This window comes from Arachis hypogaea, chromosome 9, assembly GCF_003086295.3.
Source record: "Arachis hypogaea cultivar Tifrunner chromosome 9, arahy.Tifrunner.gnm2.J5K5, whole genome shotgun sequence".
Classification (NCBI taxonomy): domain Eukaryota; kingdom Viridiplantae; phylum Streptophyta; class Magnoliopsida; order Fabales; family Fabaceae; genus Arachis; species Arachis hypogaea.
The window spans coordinates 5,215,653-5,239,534 of NC_092044.1; the positions used below are offsets into that span (position 1 = coordinate 5,215,653).

Below are 23,882 nucleotides of genomic sequence, written 5' to 3' on the forward strand. Positions count from 1 at the left end.
TTTAAAATTTTATATAATTTATAAGCTATTATACTAATTACAAAAGATTATATTAAAGTAAATAGAATTACCAGTCTTATTAAAATGTGAGGTTATTTATATTATTTAAAAAAAATTAATTTTACATTCTTCTATATTTAATTCTGTTTTTAATATAGTTTCGATAAAATTGAATTAATTTATAAAATTTTATTTAAAAATTTAAAATTTGTACTAGCTAATTAAGAAACTCTATTTAAAAATTTTAAATTATTTGCTTAGATTGTTTTACTTAGGTTGTTATTTTTAAAATTTTAGGTTGTTTTACTTAGGTAGTTATTTTTTAAATTTTAAGTTATTTATTTAGATTTTTATTTTTTAAATTTTAAGTTATATACATATTACTCTTTTAAATCATAAATTATTATTTACTTAAGTTGTTATTTTTTAATTTTAAATTATTTGCTCATAAATTAAAATTTTTGAAAAAATTAATTTAAATTTATTAAATTAAATAAAGATAGTATTTAATTATTTAAATTTTTCTAAGATAAATTTTATTTATAAATTAAATAACAACTTTTGTCGTATAAGATCTCTACCATGTTTAATACGCATTAGTTATAGTTAAGAAAACACATTTTTTAAAAATCTGTTGATTTTTTTTATTTGAACGATATATTTAAAATTTTGAATATTTATTTTATCTACAAATTTAATTCAAATTTAAATTAAAGCCAATCAAATATAGAGAACCTTTATCTTTATAGTAATACAAATAAAAATCTTATATGCTAACGTGGTGCTCATATGAAAATCTTTATCTTTGAACTCAATGTGGGTAACTTTATATGATTACACATTATGAGTATGTGGTTAATTTAAACCAATATACCGATGTGCACATACTTTCAGAATTATCAAGTATCCCACGAGATGGATTTAATTTTGTGAGTTTTGACACTCTCAATACTCTTGAGTTCGATTATACGTATTTAGTTGGTAAGTTTATTGTTTTAGAAAAAGTATAATTCATGGATAAAATTATTTATTTTATTGATAATTTCGGTTGTATTTTTTACTTAACAAACTTATTGATAACAATATTTTGTTATTTTTATCCATTTTAGATGTTATTGAATATTATAACAACTTGAGTTTTTGAAAATTGAATAATGCGTTATTCAAAATTTATTATATTTGTTGAGAATTTTAATTAAAAAAATTATCTTTTTAAAAGTAATTAAAATTAAATTTTATGATACTTTAAGTTTAAAATTCATTAAGATTTTTAAACTATTTTTATTATAATGAGATATTTAAAAAAAATAAAAAAATAAATATTATTATTAATTAAAAGAGAATCATTTTTTTGGCTTTCGGTCAATGTGAAAAAAAAAAGTCAAACGTAGCTTATGGTTATCGTATATATATAACACTTCTTTGGACTTCATTCATTCATTTCACCGAATAGGATTTAAGAAAGAAAGAAAGGAGTTGAGAATGAGAGAGAGAGACAAAAGCTTGCATGAGACAATCATCAAGATGTTGTTTTTTTTTAAAAATACTTGGTTTTATCTTTATAAAATAAAATAAATAATTAATTATTAATTTTTAAATTGTAACTATTTCTTTAATAAAAAATAATTTATAAAGTGTGTTTAAAATTTTATGAATTTTTTAATTTTTAAATTTTAAAATATAAAACATATATGTATATAATTTGGTACAATTTTTGTTGTTGTTATTTTTTAAGTTATAATTAGTTTTTTTTAATATAAACACTTATACATATTAGATGAGTAAAATGAAATCTAAAAATTTTAATATTGACTTCAATGTAAATTTATTTATTTAGATTTGTTTCAATATTTTATTCTATAAATTTAAATTTATTTATTTTAGTATTTTCTATTTAGATTATTATTTTAATTTTATTTTATTATAAATATTTTTGTTATATTATATTTTTTTGTTCTTGAAGAATTTTAATTTATTGAGAAAAAAATTATTTTCGGTGAATAAATATTTTTCTATCTTTTTATTTAAAATATTATTATTAATATATTAGTATTAAAAATATAAAAGATAAAGCATACTTAAAAAAAATGTATTATGAGATTAAATGATTTTATGATTGTGGGTATTTGTCTACACGGGAGGCTGTGTGGAAAACTTTGGCAAACAAATTATTTGTCTTTTATTTATCCGAAAAACAAAATATCATCTTTAAATACGATGACAATCTTGAGAAAATCATGGATTAAGAGAAAGGGAAAGATAAAATGTTCTTAGCATGGATGGAGACCAACAAAGAATTTGAAGCAGGTCAAACTTTAACGTATGCTGAGTTTTCAAATCAATTTGTTTATAATATAGAAGAAAGGAAATGATATCCATGCAAGAGAGAATATTTTATTAGGAGATTAAACTATATTCCATCGGGTACATGTGATATATACTATATGAGAATTTTGTAATTATTCAAAAACGTTGCACAACATATGAGTCTATTATGATAGTTAATAGGATTACGTATCCTAGCTTCCAAGATATTTTCTATTTTATAGGACTATTGCTTGACGATAGAAAATTCATTGCAGCTATTAATAAGGTTTGGTTATCAATTGAGAAAATTGTTTGTGATGCTATTGATATCTAATAGTGTTAACAAACCATATTGTATTTGGAATACAACTTAGATATTATTGGCTGACGGGATACTATATATAAGGAGAAAAACATTGAAAGCCAAGGTATTTCATTATATGGTAAATTATTATTGCATATAGGACTTTACTTGCTAAAATCAGTGTTTACCAATGGGCAACTTCATGTTGCTTTGTCAAGAGTTAAGAGTCGCAATAATCTAAATATTCTACTTCTAGATGAAGACAACAATCAGTGACGGACCCAGAAGATTTTAAAAGTGAGGGCAAAAATATATATACTAAAATAAATTTTGTTAAATATTATTAATTATATAGAGATATAAAAATTAAAGAGTTAGTGAACACTTTCATTCTTAAAATACTATTCATTATATATAATTTATAAAAAAATAATTTTTATTTCTAAAACTTTAACTTAAAATATTTTAATTAAATTATAAATACCTTATTATCCTAACTAATTTTGTATACACATTTAATAATAAAAGACTGAATTAATTGGTATATTAGCACCTAATGATACACTAATATTTATAATTTGGAACTAGAATTATATATAAATACTAAAAAAATTAAATCTGTATACGAAAAGTATGTTTATAAAATAATAGAAACATAATTCACTATTTTTTCTTTCTTTCTTTTTAAAATAATTAAATTTGTTATATATTTTTTAATTTAATTTTGATATAATGTTAGATGAAAGATTTTATATATCTGTTTAATTATGTATTATAATTAAAATATTTTTTTATTACTATTTCTAAAAATAAAAAATATATTCTAAATTAGTAAATTAATCAATTTATTTTAAAATTTTATACGCAACATAGGTACATATAATAGAACAAAAGATAAAAAATAAGTAATAAAAATGAATAAATCGAAAATAAAATAAAATATATAAAGTCACGAAGAAAATAAAATATTAGATTAATATCTAAACTACAATTGTTTGAATTAAAATTTGCAATTGAAAATATCAAAAAGAGAAATAATGGAATTAAAAGATACATAGGGTCATGGAAAACTATATAAAAAATATAAAAAATTTAAAATTTATTTTTTGATAAAGAGAAGATGACCACTAGATAAGAAATAGAAAAAAAAGTAAAAAATATAAAAATACAAAGAGGGTTTAAGGGAATAAAGGAGTGACGACACAAGAATTAAATTTGATTAGGTTAAATAATAATCAAAATGATAGAGAAATAAAAAAAATGAATTTGGAACTTTAGCTAATTGAGTTTAATTTATTTATAGTGGGGTCATTTAAAATTTAAAGTGGATGCATATTATATATAACTATATTTTTTAAAAAAAAATTAAAAACACTGTGGGGGCAAGTGCCCCCTCTTCTTAACTAATGGGTTCGTCCCGTCCCTGACAACAATCCAAACTTATCAACAACAAATGTCGTATTCAACGAAATTTTTAATAATAATCATTTTAGTAACATATTATGATTTATACTTTTGTATAAATATTTGTCGTAGATATAACTAATTTATTAACTATACTTTCAGACTTGAAATAAAATGTGTAACATGGAGCATAACATCATATACCAATTATTTTTCTAATGAGGTTAGTAAAATACTTGGTTGTCGATAAATTTTCATTAGCCTTATAATATAAAGTTGTGTAAAATTGACATTCTACTATTACAGTTATATATATGTTCTTATTTTTTCATGTCTTTTTTCTTATAACTCAAAAATATTATAGACTTCAAACTGTTTCATTTGCATTTTACTTGAATAAAGATAAAACAACATATTAAATACGTTTATTATATAATGACGATGATAGTATTATACTAAACTTGAGAAATTTATAATTATAAAATATTATTTTCGATTTATCATATCAAATTAAAATATAATCCCGTGCATCGCACGGGTTTAACACTAGTATTACACATTTCATAAGCGTATCTTTATTTTTATAGCAATAGCAATACAAATAGGAAGCTCTTCTTATGCTGACGTGGTGCTCATACATTGAGTTTAGGAATTTATTTGCTTAAATGTCGACACTAGAAACTTTTAAACTTTTATTTATAAATTATAACATATTTTATTTACTTAGGTTGTTACCTTTTGAATTTTTAAATACACTTTCTTAGGTTGTTGGATATTTAATTTTTAATATTGTTGAACTAATAATTTGCTTAGGTATCATCACTAAAATTTTTAAAAATATTATTTATAAATTATAATTTATTATTTGCTTAAATTGTTACTTTTTAAATTTAAAATAATCTTTCCTCTAGACCGAATATAAATGGGGAGACTTTTTGCTGACGTGACGCTGATATGTTGGTTTCGAGATTATTTTCTTAAATATCGTTATTAGAAATTTTTGTAATTTTATTTATAAATTAATAGATTATTTGGTTAGATTGCTAGATAATAATAAGGATTTAGTTTTTGAGTTTATTAGCAAGGTAGTTAAATATTTAAATCTTAATATTATTAAACTAATTTTAAAAAAAATAATAAATTATTTGGTTAGATTGTTAGATATCAATACCAATAAAGATTTAGTTTTCGAATTTATTAACAAGGTAGTTAGATATTTAAATCTTAATATTATTGAATTAATTTAAGCAAAGTTATTTATAAATTATTTTAAAATTAAGATATAGTTGTTTAATAATGAAATCAACAATTTAAAAGTGATAACAACAAAAAGCAAGTAATAGTAAGAAACAAATTCGAAAACAAAATAATAAGAGTTTAAATTTGAAAACAGAAATAAAACGTCATCTTTAAAAGAGGTTGTTATTTTTTAAACTTAAGTTATTTCTTTAAGTTGTTTTGATTAAGTTGTTATTTTTTAAATTTTAAGTTATTTTGCTTAGGTGGTTATTTTTTAAATTTTAAGTTATTTGCTTAGTTTGTTATTTTTTAAATTTTAAATTATTTACAAATTACTCTTTTAAATCATAAATTATTATTATTTGTGTAAGTTGTTACTTTTTAATTTTAAGTTATTTTCTCATAATTAATTTTTTTAAAAAAGTTTTTTAAAAAATACATGTCTCAGTTAAGAAGACTTTTGTGACTCGATTCATGAATTTGCTAAGAGAAATTGATGATAGATAATCAATTATTATTTTTTAAATATAAACACTTACACATAATAAATGAGTAAAATAAAATCTATAAATTTTAATATTAACTTCATTGTTAGTTTATTTATTTGAATTTGTTTCAAGATTTTATTCTATATATTTGAATATTTTATTATTTTGTATTTAAATTATTATTTTAATTTTATTTTATTAAAAAGATTTTATAATATTAATTTTGTTTGTACTTGAAAGATTTTAATTTATTAAAAAATTATTTTTTTAAATAAATATTTTTTCTATCTTTTTATTTAAAATATTATTATTGATATATTAATTTCAAAAATATAAAAAATAAACATACTTTAAAAAAATACTTTACATCGTTTTATCTTTATAAAATAAAATAATTAATTAATTATTAATTTTTAAATTGTAACTATTTCTTTAATAAAAGATAATTTATAAATTGTGTTTAAAATTTTTTGAATCTGTTAATTTGTTAATTTTAAAATATAAAATATATATGTATATAATTTGGTATAATTTTTTTATTGTTATTTTTTAAGTTATAATTAATTTTTTTAATATAAATAGTTACACGTATTAAATGAGTAAAACGAAATCTAAAAATTTTAATATTAACTTCAATGTAAATTTATTTATTTTAGTATTTTCTATTTAGATTGTTATTTTAATTTTATTTTGTTATAAATATTTTTGTAATATTAATTTTTTGTGGTGGAAGGATTTTAATTTGTTGAAGAAAAAATTATTTTCGGTGAATAAATATTTTTTTATTTTTTTATTTGAAATGTTATTATTGGTATGTTAATATTAACAATAGAAATGATAAAACATATTTTAAAAAATGTATTATAAGATCAAATAATTTTTTGATTGTGGGTATTTATCTACACAGGAGGATGTATGGAGAACTTTGACTTATGATATTCAGTTATGATATTAACTTTTCATTTACCTAGAAAATAGAATATAATCTTTAAAGACAGTAACAATCTTGAGAAAATCATTGATTAATAGAAAGGGAAAGGTACGATGTTCTTAACATGGATGGAGGCTAACAAAGAATTTGAAGCAGGTTAAACTCTAACGTATGCTGAGTTTTCAAATCAATTTGTTTATAATATAGAAGAAATGGAATGATATCCACGCAAGAAAGAATATTTTATCAGGAGATTAAACTATGTTCCACCGGGTACATATGATATCTACTATATAAGAATTTTGTTAATTATTCAAAAAAGTTGCACAACATATGAGTCTATTAGGACAGTTAATGGGATTACATATCCTAACTTCCAAGATATTTTCTATTTTATGGGACTACTGTGTGACGATAGAAAATTCATTACAGCTATTAATGAGGTCTGATCATTAATTGAGAAAACTGTTTGTGATGCTATTGATATCTAATAGTGTTAACAAACTAAATCATATTTAGAATGCAACTTAGACATTATTGGTTGACGGGATACTATATATGAGGAGAAAAACATTGAAACCAAAGTATTTCACTATGTGGTCAATCATTATCGCATGTAGGATTTTACTTTCCAAAATCAGTGTTTACCAATGGGCAACTTTACGTTATTTTGTCAAGAATTAAGAGTCGCAATGGCTTGAACATTCTAATTCTAAATAAAGACAGTAATCCAAACTCATCAACAACAAATATCGCGTTCAACAAAGTTTTTAATAATATTTAGGTAAGAAAATAGTATTTTCATTTTAGTAACATGTTATGATTTGCACTTTTATACAAATATTGTCGTAGATAGAACTAATTTATTAACTATACTTTTAGACTTGAAATAAAATGTGTAACATGGAACACAACATCATATGCCAATTACTTTTCTAATGAGGTTAGTAAAATATTAGGTTGTTGATAAATTTCATTAGTCTTATAATATAAAGTTTAGTGTAAAATTAACATGCTACTATTACAGTTATATATGTTCTTATTTTTTCAGGTCTCTTTTTTTATAACTCAAGAATATTATAAACTTCAAACTATTCTATTTGTATTTTACTTTGAATAAAGATAAAATAATATATTAAATACGTTTATTATATAATGACAATGATAATATTATACTAAACTTTGAAAAATTTATAATTATAAAATATTATTTTTTATTGAGTGAAGTACCAACCCGGTCCCTGTCCATTTTCAAGAATGACAACACGACCCCTCAAAATAAAATCGATCCACTTCGGTCCCTGTTCTCTGATTCTGTCACACAACGCGGTTCCTGTGGGTATTTTTCCGTCAACTCTGAACGAAAAATGCTGACGTGTTAGGTTCAAAAATGGACAGGAATCTAATTGTCTCTAAATTTAAATTGGTTAGGGGTTTATTTGTCCTTATAATTTTTAAACAATATTTTTTTAGATTATTTATTTATTTATTATATTAATATTCTTTTTTCAATAAATTATTAAATATATGGTATAATAAGTACAAACTAATTATTAAATTATTCAAATTTAAAAATATCATTTATTATGAAACTAAATAAATAATTCTCAAATATAATTTTTAAATACATAAATAATAAACATTAAAATTCAATCAATACATTAATAATAATAACCCTATGATATACTATTAGTATTATGATCTAGATAATTTTTTACAATAAAGTGAAAATTAATGAACACATTACTTGATATATAGTAAAATATTTTTGAGTAATAACAAATTTAATTTTTTATCTCTTTAAACTAAATTAATAATTCTATTTGATATCTTTATACTAAAATACACTATGAGTAAACTACTAATACTAAATAAAATAATTGTATATATATGATGGAGACCATTTATAAACTCAATAAATTTAAAGTATCAATAATATTATTAATCTATTAATAATACATATGATCATAAGGTTATAGATTGATAAAAATTTATCAATATAAGAGTAATATAGATTAATTAAAATTTCAAGTATATTAGAATTCAATTAAAGAGATAAAAAATAGAATTATTTTAATTAGTATTTAATTATTTCATTAAAGGTTATATATTTTAATTCTTCTTTTTCAACCTGCGGCCACCTTCATCAATAACCATCCCATTTAACCGTCGTTAACATCTAACATATTTTAATTATATATAACTAAATTCAATGTCATTAGTTCAACCCACACAAAATTGTATTGAGAGAGAGGTTATTTGTTTCCAAAACCGATGATAATCCTAATATTTGATTTAAATTTCAAATTGGAAATTATTCAAAATTAATTAGTGGACTATAATTTAGTTTTAATTTTTTTTATCAAAAATAGGAGACTCAAACTCGCAACCTCTTAATTAAGTATGGAGAGACTATGCCATTTGAGCTATTTACTCATTGGCAATTTAGTTTTAATTTCAAATTAACTCTATTATACACATCGTATAAAACATACATTGTCTCCTCATACTTTTTCATATTCAAATGGCTTTTCAATTGCAAATCCTACTATCAGTTTGATTTTTCCACAAGATTTCATCATTCCGCTTAGCTTGTTGTCAAGTAAAAGACGATGGCTAGAAAGTACGAAGGACATGCAGTGGGAATCGACCTTGGCACAACGTACTCTTGTGTTGCCGTATGGCAGGAACAACACTGTCGATTGGAGATCATTCATAATGACCAGGGCAACAGAACAACACCTTCCTACGTTGCTTTTACTGCCAATCAGAGGTTAATCGGAGATGCTGCTAAGAACCAAGCTGCCGCTAACCCAATTAACAGTGTCTTCGGTATAGTAATAATAGTAATCTTCTTACTTTCAATTTTTGCATGTGTTTTTTCTTTTTCTTGCTCTCTAACTTACACAATTATTATTAGTCTCTTTGTATTTTCGGATACATTAAGAAAAACAATAATGTAAGAAACTCCACTTTGTTTTTTCTTTTACTTATTCTTATTTCAAGTTGTGTTTTTGCTGGTTTGTTATGCTTCATCCACCCTCACTACCCTTGTTGGTTGAAATTCTAGTTAGAAACTTATTGAAAAATAAAGAAAGTCTACTTATTGTTTATAGTATTAGTCCAGAGAGGTCTTTTGCTGTAAATGCTGCAGCTTCTATTATAGAAATAACTCTTTTGTCCCATTTATTTTCAAATGGAAGGAGTTTTAGCACTAAACTGTACTTGAAAGATTTCTTTATTTTCCTTCGTTTGTTTTTCAGATGTTAAGAGACTCATCGGTAGAAAATATAGTGATCCGGTTATCAAGAATGATCTGTTGATGTGGCCATTTAAGGTCACTGCTGGTGCTGATGACAAACCAATGATTGTTGTTACATACAAGGATCAAGAGAAGCAATTTTCCGCAGAAGAAATCTCATCTATGGTTCTCATTAAGATGCGAGAGATTGCGGAGGCATTCTTAGAGTCACCTGTTTGTAATGCTGTTATTACAGTGCCTGCATATTTCAATGGATCTCAGCGCAAAGCTACCAGATATGCTGGGGCCATTGCAGGCCTCAATGTGATGCGAATAATTAGCGAGCCAACTGCTGCGGCTATTGCATATGGCCTTTACAAGAGATCGAATTGCGCCGGAGAGCGTAATATATTCATCTTTGATCTTGGAGGTGGTACTTTCGATGTGTCTCTCCTTACTATTAAGGGGAAGGTCTTCCAAGTTAAGGCTACTGCCGGAAACACTCACCTCGGGGGAGAGGATTTTGATAACAGAGTAGTGAATTACTTTGTAAATGAATTCAAAAGAAAGAACAAGGTTGACATTGGTGGCGATGCCAGAGCCTTGAGGAGACTGAGAACTGCTTGTGAGAAGGCAAAGAGGACTTTATCATTTGCCGTTACTGCCACCATTGAGTTAGATGCTTTCTTTAAAGGAGTTGACATCTATTCATCAATAACGCGTGCTAGATTCGAAGAACTTAATATGGACCTCTTTAGAGAGTGCTTGGAAACGGTAGATCGATGCATCACTGATTCGAATGTGGAGAAATCAAGTATTCATGATGTGGTGCTTGTTGGTGGCTCTTCTAGGATTCCCAAAGTGCAGGAGTTGTTGCATATGGCGCGGCTGTTACGGCTGCTTTGTTGAGTGGAGGCACTAAGAGTAGTGCCCCAGACTTGGTGCTGCAGGATGTTACTCCTCTGTCTCTTGGTGTACGGACAAGAGGAGATGTAATGACTGTTGTGATTCCAAGGAATACTAACATTCCTGTAAAGAAATCACGAAATCTCTTCACGGTTGAAGATAACCAATTGGATATGGTGAAAAGAATTTATGAAGGTGAGAGGACAAGAGCCAGCGATAACAACTTGCTCGGTCTATACACACTTCATGGCATCCCTCCTGCTCCGAAAGGCCATCCTGTATCGATATGCTTCGATTTAGATGCCGACGGCATCCTATGTGTAACTTCTGAGGAAAAGACCACCGGCAATAAAAACCAGATTACCATAACAAATGATAAAGGAAGATTATCGCAGGAAGAAATCGAAAGGCTCATTGAGGAAGCTGAGAGATACAAGGTTGAAGATGAGAATTTTCTTGAGAAAGCAAATGCAATACGTGCTTTGGAAGATTATGTTTATGACATGGAGAAAGCCTCAATCGGTTCTAAGCTTTGTCCTGAGGATAAGAAGAAGGTAAATTCTGCAATTGATAAGGCTAGAACTCTGCTTGATGATGATAACAAGGAGAACATAGAAACTGATGTGTTTGTGGAGCATCTAAATGAAGCTAAGCTCATTTTTGAGCCCATTATAGCTAAGACTAGATAGTTTTGTTCAGGTTTTACTTTTCTTTAATTTTTAATGTTGTTTGTAATGCAAATCTTTATGACAGACATTATCTGAAGCATATTTGGCGTTGAATTTGAGTTTTGGTAGATACATTCTGTAAAGGTATCTTACGGACAGATCTTGTGGATTTTGAATGGGGTAAATGCTAATTTGTTAAGTGTTGAGTGAATTATACGCACTATAAAACTGATTTCATTATTATTAAATATCCTGGTAGAAAATAACTTGAGTTTACTCATTCACTTAAAGAAGTGCCAATGTTCGAATTTCGTTTTGTGTAAGCAAACTCTTAAATGGAATTATAGTATATGTTTCATGCACATTGTATGATATCTATCTTGGCTATGGAGATCTGTGAATTATATCTGAGGTTCTAAATTTTTATATTCAAGTAGATGTGTAAAAATTCAAATTAAATCATGTTTTTCAATCAATTCAATGTTTAATCATAGAGAGTATACAAGATTCATTATCCAACAATGGTGATGAGAACAAAAGGATCATAAGTCTTGGTGATGGAAGTGGTGACTATTGCACAAGCTTGAGGCTTAAAGAGAGAGATTTCATGATGCCGAAGAACTTTCTAGTGTGGGATTTGATTTGCGAAGACCCTTTGCTTCTTAAGGCTGAAATCCATGCTTTGATGGACAAGGATTTGAGCAAGTTTTGTCAAAATTAATCAACAAAATCGCTTAGTTTAAAACTTAATATCTTCCATTTGTTACCGTTTGAAGAAAATGTTTGTTCACAACTCATGAAAAATTCCAATTTTGAATTAACCTATTTGCTTTAATAATGAAAAAATATTTCGATGTGGTCTAAAATATTTTATCAAGAAGCCCAGCTATAAAACTCGAATCTGAACATCCAAATTCAATTGACTCAAGATAGTGCTGAATCCCACCTTTGAACTCACACTGATTTTGCGAAAAAATAAGAAAAAGAAATTAACTTTTCTGAAAATTTGGGACGTAAGAATTATATACAGAAGGAAGGACTAAATTGGATATAAATTAGAATCGTATCAATTAAGCTAGCTATTAGAAAAGATGTTCATTATTAAAAAGATGTTCAGAACTACTATAATGTTTGAAATTATATTCAGAGGAATATAATGGTAAAATTAAAATTTTGAGCATCACATTGAATAGTACTTCTAAATCTCAAGAACTATTATAAAAATTTATTCGATAAAAAAATATATCATATTTTAACATATAAGATGTTAATGTAATGCAACGAAGTCTTTAATCTAATTAATCGATAAGGGTGAGCGTACTTAGGGATAGCAATGTATATTTAATTGTTAAGTGTAAAAATGAAAAAAAATTATTAAAAATATAAAAAATTAATTTTTTAATGTATTTATTTTACATTAATATTTAAAATTTTTTTCAACAACGTATATAAATCGTAAAAAAAATTAGTATATTTACTTTCGATTAAAGTCCGAAAACGGCGAAAGTGATAAAGATAATCAAGTCATATAGAAGAATTAATTATGTCGTCGTGATTAAACCAAGACTTAACAAATACGCAAAGAAAAAAAAAGGCTTTTAAATTGCAAATCCTGCTGTTAGGTGGATGAGAAAGTACATGAGAAAAAAAAAAGTTAATTTTTAACGACCTAAATAATAAGTTATAAAAAAAAGTTAATTTTTATTTTAAAATTCAAATTTTGAATTAATTAGATATAATCTTCTAAACGTTGTTCACCTTATTCGCATTTTTCATTGTTCATTCAGGGAGTGGGGATGTGGTTGGATTTGTTTAAGAAGATTTCATTATTCCGATTAGGTTGTTGTGAATCGAAGGAGGCAAGGACGATGGCGAGAAAGTACGAAGGACATGCAGTGGGAATCGACCTTGGCACAACATACTCGTGTGTTGCCGTATGGCAGGAGCAACATTGTCGCGTGGAGATCATTCATAATGACCAGGGCAACAGAACAACACCTTCCTACGTTGCTTTTACTGCTAATCAGAGGTTCATTGGAGATGCTGCTAAGAACCTGGCTGCCGCTAACCCAACTAACACTGTCTTTGGTACACTAATAATAATCTTCTTAGCTCTTACTTTCAATCTGTGAATGTGTTTTTTTCTTGCTTTATAAATTACACTATTTATCTTCTCTTTGTATTTTTAGATACATTAAAAAGAAAATAACGTAAGAAACTCCACGTTGTCTTTGACTTTTACTTCTTATTCTTATTTTCTTATGTTTTGTTTTGCTGTAATCTGTGTTTTTGCTGGTTTGTTATGTTTGGTGAAAGTGAAGTTAGAGTCTTATTGAACAGAAAATGTACAGCAGTCGGTCGTCAACCATTATCCTTCAAAGGATTTAAAGTTTAATTTAGGACGTAGGCGGTGGTGGTGGCCGGTGGCCAAAGATGAAATTGTGGTGATTTAGTTAAGAGTGATGTTAGATGGAAGAAAAAGGAGATGAATAAGAAAATTGTAGATATAAAATTAAAAAATTAATTTAAAAGAATTTTAGCTGCAGAAATTGACTATTAAAAATTGGTTTTTTTGGACTTTATTGAAAGTATAGTATTAGTACATATTATAGAAGAATTTTTTTTCAAAAGAAACATATTAGAATGTCATTGAAATTTATTATTTTTTTATTATTTTTAACCATTAAATTTTAATAATTCAATAATATACTTTAAAATTTGATGACTAATTATTGAAAACAATAAATTCATTCAAAATTTGACATATATAGCACTAAACTATACGGAATTTTATATGTGGCTTCAAAGGATTAAAGATTTCTTGTATTTTCTTTCCTTTTGTCCTTCAGATGTTAAGAGATTGATCGGTAGAAAATATAGTGATCCAATTGTGAAGAATGATATCCTGATGTGGCCGTTTAAGGTCACTGCTGGTATTGATGATAAACCAGTGATTGTTGTTACATACAAGGATAAGGAGATGCGCTTTTCTGCGGAAGAAATTTCATCTATGGTTCTCACTAAGATGCGAGAGATTGCGGAGGCCTACTTAGAGTCACCTGTTTGTGACGCCGTTATTACAGTGCCTGCTTATTTCAATGACTCTCAGCGCAAAGCTACCAGAGATGCTGGCGCCATTGCAGGTCTCAATGTGATGCGAATAATTAGTGAGCCAACGGCTGCTGCTATTGCATATGGACTTGACAAAAGATCCGATTGCGCTGGAAAGCGAAATATCTTCATCTTTGATCTTGGTGGTGGTACTTTTGATGTATGTCTACTTACCATTAAGGGTAAAGTCTTCAAAGTTAAGGCTACTGCGGGAAACACTCACCTTGGTGGAGAGGATTTTGATAACAGAATAGTTACTTACTTTGTTAAGGAATTCCAAAGAAAGAACAAGGTTGACATTAGTGGCAATGCCAGAGCCTTAAGGAGACTGAGAACTGCTTGTGAGAAGGCCAAGAGGACTTTATCGTATGCCGTTACTGCCACCATTGAGTTAGATGCTTTCTTTGAAGGAATCGACTTCTATTCGTCAATCACTCGTGCTAGATTTGAAGAACTTAATGCGGACCTCTTTAGAGAGTGCTTGGAAACGGTAGCTGGATGCCTCACTGATGCGAAAATCGACAAGGCAAGTGTGCATGATGTAGTCCTTGTTGGTGGCTCATCTAGGATACCCAAAGTGCAGGAGTTGCTGCAAGAATTTTTCAACGGAAAGGAACTCTGTAAGAGCATCAATCCCGATGAAGCTGTTGCTTATGGCGCGGCTGTTAAGGCGGCTTTGTTGAGTGGTGGTTCTAAGAGTAGTGCCCCAAATTTGGTGCTGCAGGATGTTACTCCTCTGTCTCTTGGTAAAGCCACAATAGGAGATGTCATGAGCATTGTGATTCCAAGGAATACTACCATTCCTGTAAAGAAGTCAGCGACTTTCGTGACGGTCTATGACAACCAATCGTCTGTGCTTGAAGAGATTTATGAAGGTGAGAGGACAAGAGCCAGCGATAACAACTTGCTTGGTCAATTTACACTTTCTGGAATCCCTCCTGCTCCTAAAGGCCATCCTGTGTCGATATGCTTTGATTTAGATGCCGACGGCATCCTATGTGTAACTTCTGAGGAAAAGACCACTGGCAATAAAAACCAGATTACCATAACAAATGATAAAGGAAGATTGTCGCCGGAAGAAATCAAAAGGCTAATTAAGGAAGCTGAGAGATACAAGGTTGAAGATGACAAGTTTCTTGAGAAGGCTAAAGCAATGAATGCTTTGGATGATTATGTCTATGACATGGAGAAAGCCTTAATCGGTTCTAAGCTCTGTCCTGCGGATAAGAAGAAGCTAAATTCTGCAATTGCTAAGGCTAGAACTCTGCTTGATGATGGTAACAAGGAGAAGAAAGAAATTGATGTGTTTGTGGAGCATCTAAATGAAGCTAAGCTCATTTTTGAGCCCATTATAGCCAAGACTCGTTAGTTTTATTTAGATTTTTCCTTTCTTGAATTTTTATTTTTGTTTCTGATGCAAATCTTTGTGACAGACATTATCTAAAGGAGATTGATCATTGAGAGTTGAATTTGAATTTTGTGGATAGATCTTATGGATTTTGAATGTGGTAAATGCTAATCTGTTGACCGGATTGGACGCACTATAAAAATGTTCCTTTATAAAGATTAGTGATTGCATTATTATTCTAAAGCTTGGTAAAATCATAGTACATGTTTCTTGCACATTGTATGATTTTTAATTTGGCTATATGTGTAAATTCAAATTAAATCATGTTTTTCAATCAGTTCAGGGTTTAATCATAGAAAGTATACAAGATTCACTAGGGGTGAGCACAGGTAGCGGGTATTCGATTACCTGTCTAAACCCGAACCGAATCAATTAAATTAGTTCTGAAATCAACGGATAATCGGGTCTAACCCGAACCAAACCAATGGCATTTGTTAGTGATTGGTTCGAGTATGGTTTTGGGGGTGCGGAATCCAAACTAACTCATGAACCCGATCATATATTAATTAAATAAAAAAGTTAAAATATATGATTTTTAGTAAGATTATTCACTATTAATATGTTTGGATTTTAATGAATTTAGTTTTTAATGTATTTAGTGGTTAATATATTTAGATTATTTATATTGATGTTACATGTTTATTGTACTTGTTAAATTTTTAAGATAAAAATTTGATTTTTTTTATGAATTTTAAAGTCATTGGATACCTAATTACTCAAACCGAACCAATTCGTTCTTAATCAATTTTGTTTAGTTTACATATACAAAAAAATACAAATCCAAATTAAACCAAATCAATTATATTTTAATCGGTTCGATTCTAATTTTATTTTGAATCCGAACCAAACCGACCCATACCGGCAGAAATTCACTATCCCAAGCTTGAGGCTTAAAGAGAGAGATTTCATGATGCCAAGGAAGAACTTTTCGGTGTGTGATTTGAATTAACATTTTTGTTTTAATAATGAAAAATTATTTGGGTGGTCATTGTGGTACATATTGTAAATAACTAAATATGTATACTTGAATCAATATAATTGAATGATACCATAACTTTTTTTTTTCTAATACCATTGTTAGTATGTATTAAATTTAAATTCATCAAAATAACATAAGATTATTGAAAAAGGCATATTATGGTATTCTTTTAATGATAAATTAAAATTAAAACTTTATACCATATAACAATTTATTTCTTTTATAATATATAGATAACATAAAAAAACAGAATCACATATGTTAAAATTTAGAAAGAACTCATTTTAGTTATTTTTCAATTCTATACAGTTGATGATATGTGAATTTCTATTTCCAATTCCATATATACCCCTAAACATAAAAATTATAATTAATTTAAATTCCATGATTTATAAATGTTTAAACTATTTCAATTATATTGGATAATTATTAGAAATGGATGATTGTGGCACTCATCTTCTAAACATTAACTTGCTTGTCCCAATAAAATTAATAAATTAAAAGAAAAAAAAAGGGAGAAAAAAAAGTGAGTTCTACTTTTTATATCTCACTAACTACAATAATAGAATATATTTGGATTAAAATCATTTACTACTATTTTATTCATACGTGCAAACATGCACCTTCTTTTCCTATAAATACCTCTCTAATGGTCTATGAAACAACACATATAGAAACTTAACATTATTATTGCGTTATTATGGCTGGGATTGTTGTGGTTTTTGATTTCGACTCAACAATCATTGAGTGTGATAGTGATAATTGGGTGCTTGATGAGACTGGTTTTACTGAAAAATTCTATGAGCTTCTTCCTACCACGCTTTGGAACCCTCTCATGGTTTTTAATTTCTTTCTTTCATATATAAACACAAAACTATTATGATATATACATTATGATTTTTTCTCATGTTTAGTCTCCTAAAACTATATAATATATGCAGGATAGGATGATGGGTGAGCTTCATTCAGAAGGTAAAACAATTGAAGAAATTGTAGAAATTTTGAAGCGAACTCCATTGAATCCCCGCATTGTGCATGCTATTGAGGCAGCTTATTCCCTTGGGTAACACTTTCCCTTTCACTAATCCCTATATTTTTTTTTCACGGTTATCTGAGCTGGTTAAGGATTAATCCATAGTAGATCGAAACTTTATTAAAGAGTTTACCGCTAGTCAATGAGTTACTGTATGCATAAGACAACTGTATGCATAAGACAGAATTCGAACTCTCAACACTTACTTAAGCACTAATCACCATATATCTTATAATATTAAGGGTGGATTACTCATATTTTTAGATTATGTGACCGATATTATGTTCGATAGAATTTAATTAGAGAGGTAATATTTTCAGTTAATATCTGTTAATTTTTTAAAATAAAAAATTAATATAATCTAAATTGACTTGCTATAATTGTATTAAGAAAGGTGAAAAAATAGAGGAGAGAACAATTTAAAATAATAATTGACTATCATATATAAATGGGTTTTATATGAATTTGTATTCACCTTTTTAAATTAATTTGTTCCTTTTTCCATATTAACGAACATATCCTTTGACCTTATGATGAATTTATGTATAATTGTGATATATGTATAATTGTGTTCAGATGTGATTTGAAGATTGTGAGTGATGCAAATATGTTCTTCATTGAGACAATTCTAAAGCATCATGGAGTGAGGAATTGTTTCTCAGAGATCATTGCAAACCCTAGCTATGTTAATGAAGAAGGGAGGCTCAGAATTTCACCTTTCCATGATTATATGAAATCTTCTCATGGATGCAGTCTTTGTCCACCAAACATGTGCAAGGCATGAATTGCATTATTAATTAGCTCCAATTTAAAGATATAATTTATTTTTTCATTGCCATGCATGAAATATATTAGATTTTATAAGTGCTTTATCAAAATTACTAAAATTTGAAAATATTTAACTTTTAATGAAGAAAAAAAAATTTTGTAAAAGTTTTAATTCACTAAATGTTTTTTCTTTTTTTTTTTCTTAATTGATATCTTAAGTGCAGTACTCATTGGCAGTATAACTCAATTAATTTACGGATCTATATATTTGGTTAATAATGAATAATGAAAATTAATGGAGGATGCTTTTGGGCAATTGCTTTTGGGTACATTGCTTTTTGGTCAATTACATTTTGAAAAATATTGGATTAATACAATTAATTATTGTGACACTTTTTATTATTGACCTCACTTATATACTTTTAGGGCTTCCTTGATGTGTCATAATCCATGTTCGGACAAACTACCAATAAAATAAAGGAAATAATATATATGTTTCAAAAAAAAAAGTATATACATTAAAAATTCTAATAAATAATGAATTTAATTTTGATGCACTCAGTGTAATATAGTTTTAAATGTGCATGCATTTAATTACGTAACGTCACATAAAAAAATAACTATTTTTTACATTGATCACGTGAATGATCATTAAAAAATGGATATAATTACACGACTGTGTAAAACGTTTTACACTATTACTGCATTAAAACTAAACTTATAAACAATTACATACATTCAATAACTATATATTGTGTGAAACTTTTCTCATATACTAACTCTCTTTTATTTTTTGAATAAATTGTGTGATGATATTTAGGGAGTGATCATAGAAAGGATCCAAAATTTGCTTTCAACAGAAGGAAAGAAGAAATTCATCTACCTTGGAGATGGAAATGGAGATTTTTGCCCTAGTTTGAAGCTCAAAGAAAATGACTATTTGATGCCAAGAAAATACTTTCCTTTAAGTGATTTAGTCTCCAAAGATTCCAACAAGATTAAGGCAGAGGTTCATGGATGGAAAGATGGGGAAGAGCTTGAAAATATTTTGGTTCATATTATCAACAAAGAAATTGAAGGAAACAAAATTAATAACAATTCTACTCCGAAAATCTCAATTGATTGCAAGTTGGGGTCAATTCCAATAATGGAAACTACTACTTATCAACCTTTGCCTAAGGCACTGCCAGTTCGTCATTAAGTTAAATTAGATACATATTTACATAGTTGCTAAAATAATTAAGAAGATGAAGGGTGCTAATTAAATTGATATCAAATAATGATATTGTTATTTAATTTCTTCATCTTGTGGTAATACTATTATTATTACATACTACTTCTTAGAAAATGTATGAAGCGGCATTATATTGCTAGCTCTTGATCTTGACGACCATAAACTATAATTACCATTAATAAAATCATAATTGAATTTGCTGCTTGTCATTGAAGAATTCTCTCTCTCCATAACTTAACCTTATTATTGGCATGCATACATATGTTACAGAAAAATTATGTTTGTATCATGCATAACTGGATATGGCCGAAAATTCGATCCGATTCGCACCATTTTCATTGGATTGGATATGATATCCGCATTTTTTTAGTGTCCGATCCAATCGCTGCGGATCGGATCGGATTGCAAATTGGGTATATCCACATAATTGAACCTTTTTTTAATCATATTTCTATGTAAAAAATTCAATAAAAATATTTTTTTCACACTTTTAAAATCTATTTACTCCAAAAATATTTTTAATCAAACTTTTTCTAAATACCAAAAATAAAATAATATAATATATGAATAATAACTACGAACTAAAATATACAAATAAATAAATATAATACTAAATATATATATATATTTATTTTTTAATTATTATTGTGGATCTGCAGATCAGATACGCAGATGCAGAGCAGATATCCGCAATCCAATCTTTAAAGGGTGCGGAAAGCAGTTTACGAATCGGATCGTATCTGCAATTTTCGGATCGAATGCAGATATTTACCGCAGATTTACAAATATGATCCGATTTATGAACACCCCTACATCTTTTTTATATAAAAGTTTGATTTTTATTTCCTTTTGATTTTATCCAAAACTATTACATAAAAAAATTAAAATTGATAATGATATATTTGTGTATATTTTTATATATTATTTTATATTGAATAATATTAATAGTTGATTTTTTATGTATATCATAGATCAGTACATATAATATAATTATTTTTTATCGATATTTTTAATATTAGAAATAAAAAATATAAAAAGTATATACACAAAAGTTATATATAGATAAGTAAAAAATTATATAAATAATAATATGTATAGAAATTGCAGATTACTACATTAAAATTAGTTATTAAAACTAGTTATTAATATAAAATATATATTAAAATATAAATACATATTAAAAATAAATTAAACAATACATATATTTATACACAAATATATTAATATTAACTAATTTTAATAGTTAATTTTGATATACAAATAATATTTTTAAATATCCAAATATTAATACAGAATAATCATCACTTTTCGAATTCGGTTACATGATTATACACTTATATCCCCATTATTCCTTTAATTTCGTTTCTTATTCCTTTTCTTATTCACTGCTAATAATTGCAGTTAGGTCGACACATTTTGCAAAAGCTTATATCATCACATGAAAAGAGAACTAAACTTTTGCCTTTTTAACAACTTTTTCTCCCATTAATCACACTAATAAAATAAAAAGATAGATCATTAGTTTATTAGTTCATGTTAATGAACTCCTAGACTTGTGACTACATCTGAACTGAAAGGCCGTGATGATGATAACATAGGGGAATGCTAGGGGGACAATGACTTTATTGAACAATATGAACAACCACCAATCAAATAAAAACACACTACACTTCCAAATTAACCTTCTAAATTTTAATATTAAAATAACCATCCATACACTAGTAAAATAAACATCCGATATATCTATTGTTTACATTGTTTAATATTTTCATTGTTCACCTATACTTTTCCGATAACATATTACCATGCGATGTTAAATTAATTGATAATATTAGAAACAACAAATTTGGTGGTATTGAAACTTTATAATTTTATTCAAATAACCTATATTCAGAACAATTATGAATAAAATCTTCTCTTACATATAAATTAAATAAGTGTAAGTATTATTTTTATTTGTTAGCTAATTAATTGTGACTTTTAAAATATTTCTTTGTGAGAGTAGAATACTTTTAATTAGATGAGAATAGATGATGGGCTAGTTTTAATTTTTTGTTATAGATAAATACATGAATAATTCTACTTCATGTAGATTTTAATTATTTAAAATAGTTTTCATAAGCAATAAATTTAATATAAATTAAATTAGTCATTTAAAGAATTAACTTGACTCACAATAAATAACTAATTTAATTTTCCTTTATTATTTGTGAAAAATATTTGACTTATATATTAAATCATAAAATACGCTATCTATACCTAAAAGGCTATTTTACTTTTTGTGGGACCATTAATTTCAATCATTCACAAAAAGAAATTGACAACAATGGCTTTATCAATCTGGTCAAATTGATTTCAACAATAATTCAACTATAGTACTTCTAAATCATTATATATACTAGTGATGAATTAAAATAGATTTGCTTCCTACAAATCCACCAATTCCGTAATTATAGAAGCAAAGGCAAAGACCAAGACAACTAACTATTCATGAATATATATTCTCTGGTCAATGTTAAACTAGGAAAAGAAAAATCTTATCTCACTTTTTTCTTGCACCATATATATATGTGTCCACTACCTCAATAATTACCATTAATTCTTGTCATCATGTTCTTTGCTTTTAAGGAAAATTATTGGATTTGGTTTAGCTTGTTCTTCAAAGCATATACGTAAATGAATCTAGTAAAGCAATAAATAATACATATGCATATGCATGGTTCCACGCACATATCATATTAGCCTTCTCTTTGTGTATAGTGTATTATCATGCGCACTAGACCAAAGCTTTAACTTGCTTTGTTACCATGAATTAAGGAATGCAAACAAGGTTGGATCTCACTAGTGAAAAAGCTTATTAAAGCAAGAAGAAAGCAAGAAACCATTATATAGATTATCAAGTAATTAATTTATATGCTGCATTATTATATCTCATCAATCATATATGTATATGTGCATACCCTTTGATGTTCAAGTCTTTTAATTTTATAAGGATCTTCTTTGTTATGATAAACAAATGATTTTATTTTGCGACTAGTACAATTGAATGTATCTAATTAATTAGTAGGTTTGTAAATGATGTGCTTCTTAAATGTGCCTTGGTGGTGGTGGTGGTATGAGCAACATTTATTATTGTTGATTTTGATGTCTTGTGCTTAGTTTTTTCTCAAGTGGTTAAACCCTAAAACTTATATATTTATTGAAAAAAAATAACAAATAGATTCGGTTTGAGAAGTTTTTTAATGATACATGACCTACTTCAAACATTATTGTTATTTAATATTGAGGCAAGATATTAACCTTATTGAATTCCAATCCCGTTAGAGGTAACAATAAGTCAACAAATATTTTTTGAACTATACTCTATAGTCTATATTAATTAATTGTCATTAATTAGTGATTATTTAAATTTTATTTTTTAAAAAATATAATTTTTTATTCTAATTTACCTTTTATCATTTATTACACGAATCCTAATTTCTCTTTTAAAAAAAATTTAAAACTAAAAAAAATATTAAAACATAAAATAAAAAATCATTCAATTTTTTTTTAAAAAAAACATACAAAACATAGAAAAAAGAATTATCCAAAACTAATAAAAAAATTATCAAAATCCTAAAAAAAACATACAAAATAAAAAAAAATCTTTCAAAACTAATAAAAAAATAGATAAATATTGTTTTAATTCTTAATGTTTAAGATCAAAATGAAAATCACCCTTAACTTTTTTTTTATTTTAAAACTGTCCTTTAACGTTAAAATTATTTTTAAAACTATTCATCTGACAAAATTATTCCTATTAACACGTTGTTTAGTTTTTTCTTACTCCAATTTCACCAACCAAACACTCTTACTCCAATC

General features: G+C 26.6%; 2 protein-coding genes and 1 pseudogene across 2 annotated transcripts; all 3 read left to right on the top strand.

Annotated features, from left to right (window-relative positions):
• The first annotated feature begins 9,285 nt into the window (after nucleotides 1–9,285).
• LOC112708759 (heat shock cognate 70 kDa protein-like) lies at nucleotides 9,286–11,509 on the top strand (annotated as a pseudogene).
• A 1,709-nt stretch (nucleotides 11,510–13,218) lies between these two features.
• On the top strand, nucleotides 13,219–16,085 carry LOC112710086 (heat shock cognate 70 kDa protein-like). The gene is made up of 2 exons (XM_025762182.2): nucleotides 13,219–13,576; nucleotides 14,338–16,085. Exons 1-2 carry the CDS (start codon nucleotides 13,285–13,287, stop codon nucleotides 15,966–15,968), a joined length of 1,923 nt encoding a protein of 640 aa, XP_025617967.1. The 5' UTR covers nucleotides 13,219–13,284; the 3' UTR covers nucleotides 15,969–16,085.
• Nucleotides 16,086–17,583: 1,498 nt separating this feature from the next.
• On the top strand, nucleotides 17,584–20,230 carry LOC112710087 (inorganic pyrophosphatase 2). The gene is made up of 4 exons (XM_025762183.3): nucleotides 17,584–17,824; nucleotides 17,928–18,049; nucleotides 18,596–18,797; nucleotides 19,608–20,230. The coding sequence occupies exons 1-4, from the start codon at nucleotides 17,687–17,689 to the stop codon at nucleotides 19,986–19,988; spliced, it is 843 nt and encodes a 280-aa protein (XP_025617968.1). The 5' UTR covers nucleotides 17,584–17,686; the 3' UTR covers nucleotides 19,989–20,230.
• Nucleotides 20,231–23,882: the final 3,652 nt, after the last annotated feature.